We start from the raw sequence: 12,893 nt of genomic DNA, 5'->3' as shown, positions 1-12,893 counted from the left end.
AATGCCATGCATTACAAATGCGGGGTTTCTCGATTCTGGTAGGTTTACCAGCCGGTAAGAGTTTGGCATAGACGACTTTAAGATAGACTTGCTTCGCGTCAGGAAGTTTGGGAAATATTGGAAGCGAAGGCTTCAAAGAGCTCATTGTCGGTATCAATTTCACGACGAACTCAAGGTGTCGCTTCTTCATATTTGAGCTTGCGCACAATCTGAAATGGCGTATCTAGTTATAGATTGTCTGTCTATTTCGCTTGATCGGCATAACTGCTCCTCGCTCGAAAACGTTCCCCGTATTTCCACAAGATGAACGGAATGGGACATCCAACGACCAATGCTACCAATGCCAAAACACTGTTTCCCCATCCATATCCTAAGCTCGAGTACATCTCTGGACTGAATAGAGGGAAACCGAACCCAGTCAATCCCCGCAGGATATAAACTGCTCCATTTGCACTGGCGGCATATACGGGAAAGGTGTCCAAGAGATACGCGCTGACACACTGAAAAACGATAGTAGCTCCCATCAATGGCAGGGCAATACCAAAATCGGGAATGATCCAGTGCGCCTTGTACTCTGCGCTCCATCCAAACCACAAAAGGCCGATCGGTACGAGCAAGGATGCGGGGACCATCATCGGTAGGCGGAACTCAGGCTTGCCGACACCGTTGTTCTTTGCCACTTGAAATCGGTAGACTCGGTCAGTAAGAAAAGCACAGACTGCTGCTCCAAATAGATAACCGATGCAGGGGGCAATGTAGTTGAGCGTGCCTATGCTGAGCTTGCTATGGTATTGGTCTTTCCACAAGTTGGAGAAGCTGGAAAGAAGCAGATACACAATCCCATAGAGATATCCGTAGTAACAAGCCAGGGCTTGTACAATGGGTTGGGTGCAGAGAAAGTAGAGAGACCTGAATAGTGTTCGTCGGTAGCGCTGTCCAAGAGTTTCGTCCTCTTTTTCATACGGAGTCTTCCATATTAGCTCGGTTCCCTCTTTCTCCCGTATATGTTCCTTCACTGCTTTCTGCTTCTTGCGCTGGAGAAGAACTGGAGCGTAGCTTTCTCGAGACATAGTGGCACACAGAACTAGAAATGACCCTGATGCAATGGATGTTGCGTAGAATGCCCAACGCCAGGTCGAATAGTCGGCAATGAATCCGCCAACTATAGGACCTAAGCATGATCCCAGAACGGGGCCCATGCTGACCAAAGCCACGGGGAGGCCACGCTCTTCCTTTTGGAAGACATCTCCAATCATACTCGCTCCGACCTGGAAAAATGTTAGCATTAAGACATTCACTTCACTTCATGGACACGTACCGCCAACGAAGCACTAGCACCCGTTCCGCTCAGTAATCGGAAGAGTAGGAGCTGGGGCATATTTCTCGAGAAGCCAGCTGCAAGATTGAAGGCAAAATAAAACAGGTTGCCTGCCTGTAGCACTGGCAGTCGTCCATAGAGTTCACTTAAGGGACCAAGAAGAATAGGTCCCAGGCAGTACATCAAAAGAAACAAGGATAGTGCTAGCGGCCCGGTGACAGAGGAAGTGACATTGAACTCTGCTGCAATAGCCTCTTCCGCGGGAGTAGTGATTGTTGAGGAAAGAGGCATCAAGAATAATGGGATAGCCACTGTGACCATGATAAGCCATTTTTGACCCTGTGGCCAATCTTGAGGGTGGTCCCCTTCAAAATCCACCATGACGATGCTTTTCTCGGATGACATATTGACTGGGCAGTCGAACGTGAAAGACAAACGATGGCAAATTGTCGAATTTCCTCAATGTCAGATAAACGGCATCAAATAAGGCTCGCGGGTACCTGCGCTCAACAGAGACAACTGGCAATCATTTGAGCCCTCCTTCTCCCTATATCTTGGCCGGTGGGTATAGAACACGTAAACCACCCGAGGGACATATTTCTGAGGCACTTGATTGTATTTGATCGACATGGATTTGCAAGATCGCGAACTTGGGGTGTACCTGAATTATGGGTCTCGTGAAGAACAGACCTACTATGCTTAATATTGAGATATGGGCGATATCTGGATCTGATGTCATTGTATGGGGGGCCCTTCGGACCCCTGCCTCCATCTGATACTCCACCTTACGGCGATAGTCAATACTGCGGGCCCTTGACGTGTTCAAGGAGCAGGATCATATAATGTATTTGGAATATTATTATCCCTTGAATTGACATGGCTCATGAAACAAAAGTTGCACACGCGTTTGTCGCAGTTCGGTTTAACTAGGCAGGTTATGATCGGCATTCTTCTGAAGGGCTCCAAGAACGAGAGCCATCAGAGTTCACGAGGAATGAGATTGCGCACTTGTTGAAGATTCTAGGCAGATACAAGGCAAGTTTATGGGCCTTATTTGGATGGTTAGTCGAATAGTCGAAGAAGAACAACGAGGCGTGTCCTTTGAGTTTCTGGATGAACGGAAAGTCTAAATCAGAAACTTGAGGCTCTGGGTTTCACTCCTGTTCTTTCAGGCATCAATCCAGCTTTTCAAAAATGACTCGTTTGTACGAGTAAGAAGCAGGATGTAGTCAAGGCATGACACTTCTGGAACAAACTTTTCGAGCATCATATCAGTATCGGTTCACCGAAGTGCAGGAAGTTTGCCCGGTCGCGGAGAAACGCTCGATGAGTCACTTGCATCATTAGTTAGTCAACTCGCCAGTATCCATCCCAATGATATAACAGACCCATTTTCCTTGACGGTACAATATTCTTCCTACAGATATCTTCAGCTTTGATTGATTGGGTCTTCGATCGTGCTATCACCATGAGTAAAAGCCATGTGATCATTGTCGGGTGAGTATACCCATACCTCGTTCTCAAACTTCAAACTAAACATTTACAACTCCGTACCAGCGCCGGGGTCTTAGGCCTCAGCTGTGCCGTCCAGCTATCTCGATCCGGTCACAGCATCACAGTCATCGCTCGAGATCTTCCTGGCGATTCCCACATCGACTACGCCTCCCCATGGGCTGGTGCCCACTTCCGCCCCTCCCCCCGCAAAAACGCCTGCAGAGGAACTCGAACAACAACTTATGCGAGATACATACAGCGAACTTGAGGTCCTGGCAAAGCAGCATCCTGAATCTGGCGTGAAGATTGTACCAGCCATCGAGTACTTTGACTCCGCTGATGCGAAATCATTTCTCGCCAAGGAGAACGGCTATATTGACTGGCCCGATTTTCGGATCCTAAAGTCGGAGGAATATCCTGCTCATCATGACTCGATCCAATTGGGTGTCACCTACCGCAGTTGGGTCTTGAATTCTCCTGTTTACTTGCAGTGGTGCCGGAAGCAGGCTGAAGAGCAGGGTGTCCAGTTTGTTCGTGCGAATGTAGCGTCCATGGACGAAGCAGTTCCCGTGTTCCAGCAAAGGGTGCAAGAATGTGAAAACAGTGACATCCGAGCTGTTATCAACGCGACAGGTCGTGGATTAAATGATCCAGACTCTTTTCCCTCTCGAGGTCAGTTCATCATTGTGTCTAATCAGTGCGACAAGACGATCAGTCACCATTGGGCAGATGACTCGTCGACTGTGATCATTCCCCGGCCTTTGGGTGGAGGTACAGTCATTGGTGGGACAAAGGAACCTAACAATTGGTCAGTCGCTTGTGTAGTTCCATTGCCTTATAACCTTAAAATATCTACATGACTAACCAGCGCAGGTCTGAGGACATATCTGACACTGCAACTGAAACAATCCTCAAAAGGGTTGCAGGCATCTGCCCTGAGCTAATCAACCAAGAGAACTCCGCTACTGAAAATTCTCATGGATTCGACATTCGGCAGGTTTATATAGCTCGTCGACCAATGCGACGAGGCGGTTTGCGCCTGGAAAGGGATAAAACGAGCGGAGGCATTCCTCTGATACACTGTTACGGTGCTGGTGCAAGTGGCTTCAAAATAAGCTGGGGTGTAGCCAGACAAGTCGAGTTCCTGGTTGCTAATACAGACCTGCTTGTGAACGAGCCCTTGGAGACATAATGAGCTTGCCAGCCATATCTTCCGCTTTCGTGCCATCCCGCTCGCTCCCTCGGGGTTACTCTATCAGGTTTGACGTTCTTGGATGTTTTTGTTTAGATCCAAATCAATTCTTTCGCTTCTAGCATCTATGTCTAAACTTCTAATATACAGCAAAGCTTTTGATCAGAGCACATCAACGCTCTCTCTAGATGATGGGTATCAAAGTCTAGTTCTGCTTCTTGGCTCCATCCTCGGGGAACTTCCAGTGCAGAACACCGTCCGAGTTGACGTCGGAGACAACCTTGCAGGTGGTGAAGGTGTCGACCAGGGACTTCAGGAAAAGGCCCTCGTCGAGGTGGTACTGGTCACCGAGGTAGGGGACGATCGCATTGGTGGCCTCCTCGGCGTGGTAGAAGGGAATCTTGGGGAACAGGTGGTGAACAACGTGGTAGTCGATGATCTCGTGGAAGAAGTGACGACCGATGAAGCCGAAGCGGCGGTCAACGGTGGAGAGGGCACCCTTGACGAAGGTCCATGCATCCGCATCGTAGTGGGGCACAGACGGGTGAGTGTGGTGCAGGTAGGTAATGGCAACAAGCCAGTGGTGAACCCAGAAGTAGGGCACAACGTAGAGCAGGGCAATCTTCCAAGCTCCCATCTGAGTGGCCAGGTAGTAGAGAGTACCACCGACAATCAGAAGACCAATATCAGTGATGGCAATAAGGTGAGCCTGGGAATCGGTGAAGAGGGAGCCGAGAGGGTCGAAGTGGCTGTTACGGAGCGGCTTGGGGGCAGACGCCTTCTCGGGCAGACTCTTGCTACCAGCGCTGACGTTGAACATCAGGTACAATTGCCATCCAAGAACCTGGTGGCCTAGAAGAGCGACGGCATTGTAGAAAGGAGTCTCCTCGAAGAGCTCCTTCAGCTTCTCAAGCACGGTGGGCACGCGGTCCTTGCGCTCCTCCTCAGTAGGAGGAACGAAAACGGTGTCCTTCTCAATGTGGCAGTGGTAACGGTGGTGTCTGGCGTGGCTGATCTTCCACGAGAAGTACGGCACCATAAGCAGGGAGTGAACAGCCCAGCCAACGACATCGTTCAGCATGGGGAACGCAGAGAAAGCACCATGTCCACACTCGTGGCCGATAATCCAAATTCCAACGCCAACGCAGCCCTGGAGGAAAGTATAGGCAATCCAAGCACAGACCTGCTGTGTGGTAGTCGGCAAGAGATCGATGTGAAGAGCTGCATAGACGAGCACAGCAGAGTAGACGAAGTCACGGAAAAGGTAGGCGAGGGACTTGATCGCAGAGCGCTCAAAGCAATGAGCAGGGATCTTGCTTCTCAAGAATCCATAGGTGATCTCCTCAGGCTTCGCAAGGTCAGCGCAACTGCAATTGACATTCTCGAAGTACAAGATCTTACCTTGGCTTCAGCCTTCAGGCGATATGTCACCGGCTCGACCGTCTGAATTGTTGACGATGCCATTTTTGCGTACAATGTTGCTTCAAACACAATTGAATTGAATCAACCGAATTAAATACAAAAGAGAACCTCGCCCCCTGTCAAAGAAAAAATTAATCTAGTACGATAAACGCATGGTCCAATGATTGGTTCCTGAATTACCCTAATCATGGAGCCCTACGCGGAGCCATATTTTGCCCCTTTCCAGACTGTGGCGCAGCAATTCCCATGGATGGAGTCAAGGAACGCACCAATGCGATAGGTAGACTTGATCACTTCCGAGACGCGTTCCAAAGACTCGCTTAGTGATCCAACAGAACCGTTGAAACTCGTTGAGTTTCGCGGAATTTACGTGGAAAGCATTAAATTCTCTAATCTTGGCGCTAAATTTAATTTCTTTTCTTGGGCTCCGATTGGATCCGGTCTGTCTCTAGGTTTGAGCCTAATCGCTAGCGTTGATGGAGACGCCTCAGTAGCGTTGGATTTTTTTTTCTTCCCCTTTTTCTAGATGAAGTTAGTCCATTGGTTTTGCTGATCCTGGGCTATTATTATTATTACAACAAGCAGGGATATAGTTACACAGTACAGTGCTATTCTTCCAGAAAGCCCAGAAGCTGTCTACGTGAAGTTGAGCCTCATGGCTCGGCCTACAGCCATTTTATGGCATTCTATTCATGAAAGGGTCGAAAAGTGGCTAGAAGAGAAAGACAAACGGCGGGGAAAATCGGACAGGGGGAATCGTTGAGAATTTCATTGAAAGAGGAAAGAATCCACCGCGGAGAGCTCCTGACATATGGAGAAACTAGTCCGGATGGAGCATGTGGATCTAGCCCCCGAACTCAACAATTGAAAAACGAACAAAAAAAATTGGAGACAAGAAGATCAATCGCATGTGAAAGGGGTATGTATGTGTGTTTCTGGAGTCAGGAACAGAAGAACATGAGATATCAAACTATCGTTCGTTCTACGGAGTACAATCGTGCCGCGTATCAGGCGTTGATTGTGTAATTCAGGCCCAAAGTAGGGGCTATATCAACCAATGACTAGGCCCCTCATCTCTTCTCCATGAACCAAAATTTCCACTTGAATGAAAAATGTCGTGATCCCTCGCGACGGGGATGCAAGGCCGCAGTGTCTCGTTGACCCGAGCAGCGTGAAAACATCTCCTTCGATGTTAGCCATTGAGATATCAGATATCGAAATCTACCGCCAATTTCCTGGAAGCTCCCAACTTGCCCCCGTGGCGAATGCTGTCCATGTCAAATCCGGACTTCTCGCCGTCTTTCCAATTCCATGTTGGACAATTAATCTGTTACATCCACAGTTTAACAATGCCTGGTTGTCATGATCCTGTGACGATCGTTGCTGCCCCAATTTCTGCACCAATCGCTGCTTTCATATCCGAAGCAGTGGACAGACCAGCATTCATCATGAATCTTCTTCTCTGATCAGGATACTATCATGACTGGGTGCTTGAAGCGGAATTGGGCCGTTGTGATGAGCCTATCAGGCTCTACCAAGATTCGAGGCAGATATTGTCTACCGAAAAGAATATCAAGGAAAACCGTACGATGGGAAAAAGAGAGATATGTCCTCGTCACAGAACTCGAGCCTTCCAAAATATTCAAATTCAACCCTCCTTCATCCACCTCCATTAGAGAGTCGAAGCTCTAGTATTTCCATCATGGCCACGATGACTGAGACATATCTTGTTCCCATGTGATCAGGCCTACAGGAGCGAATGCCTCCAACGCTAGTTCCAATTCGTAAGCGAAGGTCAACCAGGCTTGTTGCAACAGTCCACTTGATCATTGAACATAGCACCCTATTGGAGGAGCATCTTCTCCACCTAATCGTGACCACCATGAGATGCAGCTGCTACATACAGTACCGTAGTGCCTTACCATATACTCCGTACACCTGCCAAATATTTCGGACCCGCTCACTTACCCAGCAGTAGAAGTAGAGGGTCTGCAGTCACACGATAAAATGATAAAATGACAAAATGAGACTTACAAGATTGTTTAAGCGAGTGTAGTCTTTCCAGTGAGGGTAAACCTTGCCAATATCATTCGACTCGCAGTAACTGTTTTCAATCAACTTGTTTTGACATGCTACGTGTATGTACGAGCGAGACAACCCGATCAGGAGAATGGCTACGGAGAAACCTTTAAATTGATACTGTATCAGGGAGATTTATTAAAAAAGGACGGGCTAGTACCGGGAATAGATTTTAATTGATTCTATTGAATATACCGATCGATTTTGAGATAGTATCGCATTCTTCATTGTAACTCAAGAAAGCCTATCTCCTTGAAATAACTCTCTTATCGGCATCTAGTTTCAATCCTCATTGGACTAGGGTTGAGATCAAGGTCCGTATCAATGATCTATCAACCCGAGTAAGTGGATAAGTTCGGCGCCTTCCTAGGTCGTGCCTTCCCCATAGTTACGGCCCGAGAAGGTCGAGTACTCATAAGTCTACTTGAATTGGACTCTTGGAAGAATGTACTGTCCCTCTATAGATCCTGCGACTTCTTAGCCCATATAACGCGCACCTTTAAGGTGCACGGTATTCACTAGGATTCCTTACCTTTCGAGATATCAGAGTATTTATGTAGATCCTTCCACATGGTTCATGACAGCTTCGCGCTCCATTGTCAATTCAAACCGAGGGTTAGGGCTGGGTAAGCCTCAACTATAACGTACTAAGCGCTGGCGATTGGTCACTACATAAAAAGCCAACGCAAAAAGCGGCCCAGGTGGTCACATGCTAGTCAAAACACTAGCCGCTCTCTTCTAAGACATTATTGGGTCTTACTATTTTAGACCAATTCTGAGGTTGCACGGTTGACGAGTCCTGGAGGAAACTGGACCGAGGTGAGGGGCGGGTGTGATGGCCGATCAAAATACACGTGCTAATCTGATAAACCCACACTGAGATTACCTACGAGATGCTCACAAGAATGCAATAATGACTGCGTTCCACGGCCAATATAAACTCTATGCAGATTAGTATGTATGGAGCATTCGTCTCCAATAAACAAGACACCTCATGCCATTAAAAATAAACTGCGCTTCGATGATATAGCTTCATTCCTCGTCCGTATATTCTCTTCTCCAGTCCGCGTAACCAAGGTATAATTTTTTAGTCAATGGTCTCTCTTGTGAATTGGAACGTGGCTTCGCTTATTGAGGAACACTGGCAAAAATCATAAACTCCCTTTACACCTACAATGTGCATCCATAGTTACAAAGTGCGAATAAAAGACCGGTAGCGACTATGTCTCTGTCTCACCGCGACGAAGTGCCAACAGGGCCCGGACGTCGGTGACATACTGCAAAGCTTCCAGGACTGGTACTAGATGTAGCAGACCGTTGTCCGTGGGGTCGTTGATCCAGCCTTCGATGGGAATAGCGTTATCTAGAAAAGAATGTTAGAGGTCGGTATATAGAGTAGCTGCCATCGCATGTTACACACCCTCATGGAAAAGATAGCTCATCGGGCTATTGTCCAAAATCATAACCTTGCTCAGATCCGGTTCAACAGAACTCAGATCTTTGATATACGCGCCGTTCCGAAACGTGCAGTGCTGTCGGTAATACCGTGCCTGGAAGTACTTGCGTTCCTGTTCGAGCCAGTCGATCACAGGGTCGGCGTATTCCTGTACAGATGCGGTGAATATCACAAGTTTATACCACTTGGAGATCTTTCGCAAAAAGTCATCACAGTGTGGCCGCTTGTGAACATAGTACAGAATTGGGTGCTGCGGACCCAACGTGGTCTGTGGTCCTCCAGGCGTCAAAGCTGTGGACACGGGCATGGAGAGCTTCACCTCGACCATGTGCCCGCTAGACATGCGACCACCTTTGGCGAGAGAGTGGATGAGCGTCTCATCAAGATCCAGCACCAACGTCTTCTGCGGAAGCCTCGCATTGCGCGGTGCAGCTGTATATGAAGGCAGTCGCGGGGGGAGAAGAGGACGTGGAGGAGCTGGAGAGTGGGGGTATTTCGTAATGCGATGAACGGATGGGGAAGTGGGAGACTTCAAGCTATCCAAATTAACGGCCCCCTGGACTCGAGTCACGCCCTCGGGCATCAGTTGCCCCAGATCTGCGCTCTGGGTCCGTCGCTGTTGCCTCTGTTTTTTCAAAGATTCCTCGTTATGCAGCTTGATCCGTATCGACCGGCGCGGTGTATTCTCATCATGGTTGGGGTCTTGGTCGGGAGCTTGGTTGTTGCTTGATCGAGTCTTCCCGCTGGTGAGACCTTTAATAGATCCGCGGTCTGTCTCTGATTCGGATGTATTGGAATGAAGAGATTCACGAGATGCCTGGGGTCTGGGCTTGCGAGTGGAGCCACTTCGTCGCCGCGTTTCTACCCGAGAAGGCCCCTTATCCGGCCGATTCCTTGTATCAACAGACGTTCTCCAGATCTTCCTCACTGGGGCCAGAAGCGAATAATGCCCGTCACTGTTTTGGAAGCACTGAGCCACGAAGAATCCAGGGGCAGCAAGCGTAGATAGAATGAATTTAATCGTCTCGGCTATCGCATCGAAGATCCGTTTGGTGAGGAGCCGCCAAGTGCTCTTCGTTGCGAAGGAACCATCTTTATGAACACCGTGGAGTAAAGTCGTCTTCTCGTCAAATGAATTATGCGTGTCCTCATAGCCTTCGTCTTCCACGTACGGTGCAGGGTGCTCGTAGCTCGGCTCGGGAGTGGCGCTTGACCGGAAGTTATCTTCGCTGTAGGACCGGTGCTTGCCAAAGTCAAAGTCACCCCGCGCAGTCGCGCGCCGTTTATCGCTCTGGGATTGCGATCTTGGACGCGGAGAGGTGGAAGACTGCCCGATGACTCGCGAGGAGAGGATGTTCAGCGAGTTCATCTTCCCACGAGGCTCACGGGAGACAGGGGCACTGGGATTCTATAAAACAGGGATTATCGTGAGCGAATCGTCAAATTTACTTGGAGCGGTCCATCTGGGATGCGAATCGTAGGGTCGTGGGAGGTTCTCAAGGACAGGAGAGGGGCATCTCAAGGAGGTGTAAGCTGGATTCACGACTGGGTTCAACGGACCTCAATGCGCCAGTCTCACCCGTGCCTCGGAAGTATTTCCGCGCTCAACTCCAGACCGAATGTTGCTGCGGAACCAAGGGACGACTGCACGAGATCGAAGAGGACGATGGGTATCGGATTGAAGGAACAAAGAGAGCAACGTCACGGGCGCGAAAAGGAGAAGGAAGCAGGGCCGTGACGAGGACCCAAAGTGTGGGGAAGCGGACAGCCGGCGAACGGCAGAAAATCGAATTGAATGCTTTGTCGCCCACTTCACCCTCACTGGAGTCACTGTCAACTACAGCAGTTTCCTCTTTCCTTTCTCCTCGAAGATCTTCTGAATAGTAAGTTGGTCTACATGAAACCTGAGATTATCTTGCACTACCGACCCGGAAATCAGCTTGCTAATCCCTCACCTACAGACTGTTCTTTACTCCCATATCATCTCAGACATCCCACTTTCTCATGCCGTCGACGTCGCTTGCCCTGACGCCAGGGCTGGGGTCATTCCTCAAATCCCTCAAGACTCACCCGGTCGAGACCTCTATTGAGAACCTGATTTCGTGCGCTGCCCTCCGTCTTTCTTTTTGAGCTGTCCCCCGGCAGGTGACTCCGTTGCTAATACAAAGACTTCCGTTTTCAGATTGCTCAAGCGACGACAAATCCGCCATTCGCGATCATGCGCTACAGCAACCGCCTACCTCCTTCGCCATGTTGTTTCGGTGTGCAAGACATCCGACCCTCTGAAGCTCATTGAGCGGGTGCAGACCGTGGGAAGGCGGCTCGTAGCGGCCCAGCCGCGCGAGATGGTGGTGGGCAACGTTGTGCGACGAGTGCTCGGCCTTATTCGCGACGAGGCGGAAGATGATCATGAAGCTGAGTTTGCTCTGAGTGAAGCTGGATCAGAGAGCCAGCCTCAGACTCCTCGGGCTTTTGACGGTTAGTCTCCCGATCTTCATGACTCACACGATGTGATAGGTAACTAACCAAAATCTGAACTAGATCCGTCTTCGTCATTGCCCTTGGATAGAGATATGCTTTCTCTCCGTGCAGAGGGTGCAGAGCGCTCTTCATCTCGGCCTACTCTTCATTCCATGTTCAGTCTCCTCTCCCACCCCGAAGCAGAATTCTCGCCCATAAGCACTCCCGGCACACAATCTCCAAATGGGCGGATGCCCGGCCACGGTCCCGGATCCAAAGATGTCAAGGCCGAGGTGTTGGAAGGTATTGGTGAGATTATCGATGAGCTGGGTCAGGTCGACGATCAGATTGCATCATACGCGTTGGAACACATCCATTCCAACGAGATCATCCTCACACATACTTCATCCACGACGGTGCAAAAGTTCCTTCTCAAGGCCGCTACCAAGCGCAAGTTCACTGTCATTCACGCCGAATCCTTCCCCAACAACCATGAAAACACCCACGCCACTGTCAGCGGCAACCCGCTCGGCGATGATGACGAGCTGAGTGCCGAAGCATTCCAGAAGCCTCTAATTGCCCTCGGCATCACCGTCATTCTCATCCCAGACTCTGCCGTCTTTGCTCTCATGTCTCGTGTCAACAAGGTCATCTTGGGCACACATTCTGTCCTCGCAAACGGCGGTCTCGTCGCTGCTGCGGGCACGCGGGTCATTGCCCGCGCTGCCAAGGTTCACCAAACTCCCGTCGTCGTTGTGAGCGGTGTTTACAAATTGAGCCCGGTCTATCCTTTCGATTTCGACTCTCTCATCGAGTATGGTGACGCCAGCAAGGTCCTTCCCTATGAGGATGGTGATCTCGTCGACCAGATTGACGTCCAGAACCCGAATTATGATTACGTCCCAGCCGAGCTGGTCGATCTTTACATCACTAACTTGTGAGTTTACTTCCATACGATTTTCCCCTGATTTATCCGCGCATACCCTTTGCTAACGATTGGATCCTTCTCACAGAGGTGGACATGCCCCATCATACCTCTACCGCATTGTCTCCGACCACTACCGGAAGGAAGATATCAGCTTCTAAACGACAAGCTGGTTGACCTAAAAGTCATAATGGATAGAGCTTCCTGACTCTGTCATTGAGATGATGGGCCACGTTGAAAACGATACCCGAGGAATAGTGTGCCATGATCTTATGGAGGAGTCTTGCTAGGGTTTTCCATGTGGGTTAGATATAGAGATCAAAAACTTCATGATTCGACGCCAAATGACTTTTTCCGTGTAATCCTCGGAATATGAGAACCTAAGAAGTCTTGTCTGTCTACTGATCGCTAAAAGGGGTGCGCATAACAGAAACCGCCCTGATCATCTTAGACCTTAGACAGATGCTACCCCGCCAGGCGCGGTAGAAACAACGGTGGAGGCCCGGCGTAGTTAGGTCATGATGAATATTTCGAGCATAATCCTGGA

The 12,893-nt window shown here is 49.4% G+C and overlaps 5 protein-coding genes across 5 annotated transcripts; 2 read left to right on the top strand and 3 right to left on the bottom strand.

Moving 5' to 3' along the window:
* Positions 1-242: 242 nt before the first annotated feature.
* Positions 243-1,723, bottom strand: N7473_011716 (MFS transporter; the record flags this gene model as incomplete). The annotated part of the gene is made up of 2 exons (XM_057157655.1): positions 243-1,268; positions 1,319-1,723. The coding sequence occupies 2 exons, from the start codon at positions 1,721-1,723 to the stop codon at positions 243-245; spliced, it is 1,431 nt and encodes a 476-aa protein (XP_057003505.1).
* A 975-nt stretch (positions 1,724-2,698) lies between these two features.
* N7473_011715 (FAD-dependent oxidoreductase) lies at positions 2,699-4,099 on the top strand. Its single transcript, XM_057157654.1, has 3 exons — positions 2,699-2,815; positions 2,910-3,620; positions 3,686-4,099. The coding sequence occupies exons 1-3, from the start codon at positions 2,787-2,789 to the stop codon at positions 4,002-4,004; spliced, it is 1,059 nt and encodes a 352-aa protein (XP_057003504.1). The 5' UTR covers positions 2,699-2,786; the 3' UTR covers positions 4,005-4,099.
* Positions 4,100-4,209: 110 nt separating this feature from the next.
* On the bottom strand, positions 4,210-5,468 carry N7473_011714 (oleate delta-12 desaturase; the record flags this gene model as incomplete). The annotated part of the gene is made up of 2 exons (XM_057157653.1): positions 4,210-5,352; positions 5,406-5,468. The coding sequence occupies 2 exons, from the start codon at positions 5,466-5,468 to the stop codon at positions 4,210-4,212; spliced, it is 1,206 nt and encodes a 401-aa protein (XP_057003503.1).
* A 3,257-nt stretch (positions 5,469-8,725) lies between these two features.
* Positions 8,726-10,330, bottom strand: nemA (Nem1-Spo7 phosphatase catalytic subunit NEM1; the record flags this gene model as incomplete). The annotated part of the gene is made up of 2 exons (XM_057157652.1): positions 8,726-8,868; positions 8,926-10,330. The coding sequence occupies 2 exons, from the start codon at positions 10,328-10,330 to the stop codon at positions 8,726-8,728; spliced, it is 1,548 nt and encodes a 515-aa protein (XP_057003502.1).
* A 635-nt stretch (positions 10,331-10,965) lies between these two features.
* N7473_011712 (translation initiation factor eIF2B subunit beta) lies at positions 10,966-12,507 on the top strand (the record flags this gene model as incomplete). Its single annotated transcript, XM_057157651.1, has 4 exons — positions 10,966-11,063; positions 11,144-11,439; positions 11,503-12,358; positions 12,435-12,507. The coding sequence occupies 4 exons, from the start codon at positions 10,966-10,968 to the stop codon at positions 12,505-12,507; spliced, it is 1,323 nt and encodes a 440-aa protein (XP_057003501.1).
* Positions 12,508-12,893: the final 386 nt, after the last annotated feature.

The sequence above is a fragment of the Penicillium subrubescens genome (genome assembly GCF_028828155.1).
Source record: "Penicillium subrubescens strain IBT 31985 chromosome Unknown utg000010l_segment0_segment0, whole genome shotgun sequence".
NCBI classification, from domain to species: domain Eukaryota; kingdom Fungi; phylum Ascomycota; class Eurotiomycetes; order Eurotiales; family Aspergillaceae; genus Penicillium; species Penicillium subrubescens.
The sequence above is the reverse complement of the archived record's forward strand: the minus strand, read 5'-3'. Positions and strand labels throughout refer to the sequence as shown.

Excerpts from the sequence above, each read along its gene's own strand:
- N7473_011715 (XM_057157654.1), top strand. The coding sequence starts at position 2,787 with ATGAGTAAAAGCCATGTGATCATTGTCGG. Across the intron at positions 2,816-2,909 it reads AGCCATGTGATCATTGTCGG|CTATCTCGATCCGGTCACAG; the intron begins GTGAGTATACCC and ends TGTGCCGTCCAG. Across the intron at positions 3,621-3,685 it reads ACAAAGGAACCTAACAATTG|GTCTGAGGACATATCTGACA; the intron begins GTCAGTCGCTTG and ends TAACCAGCGCAG.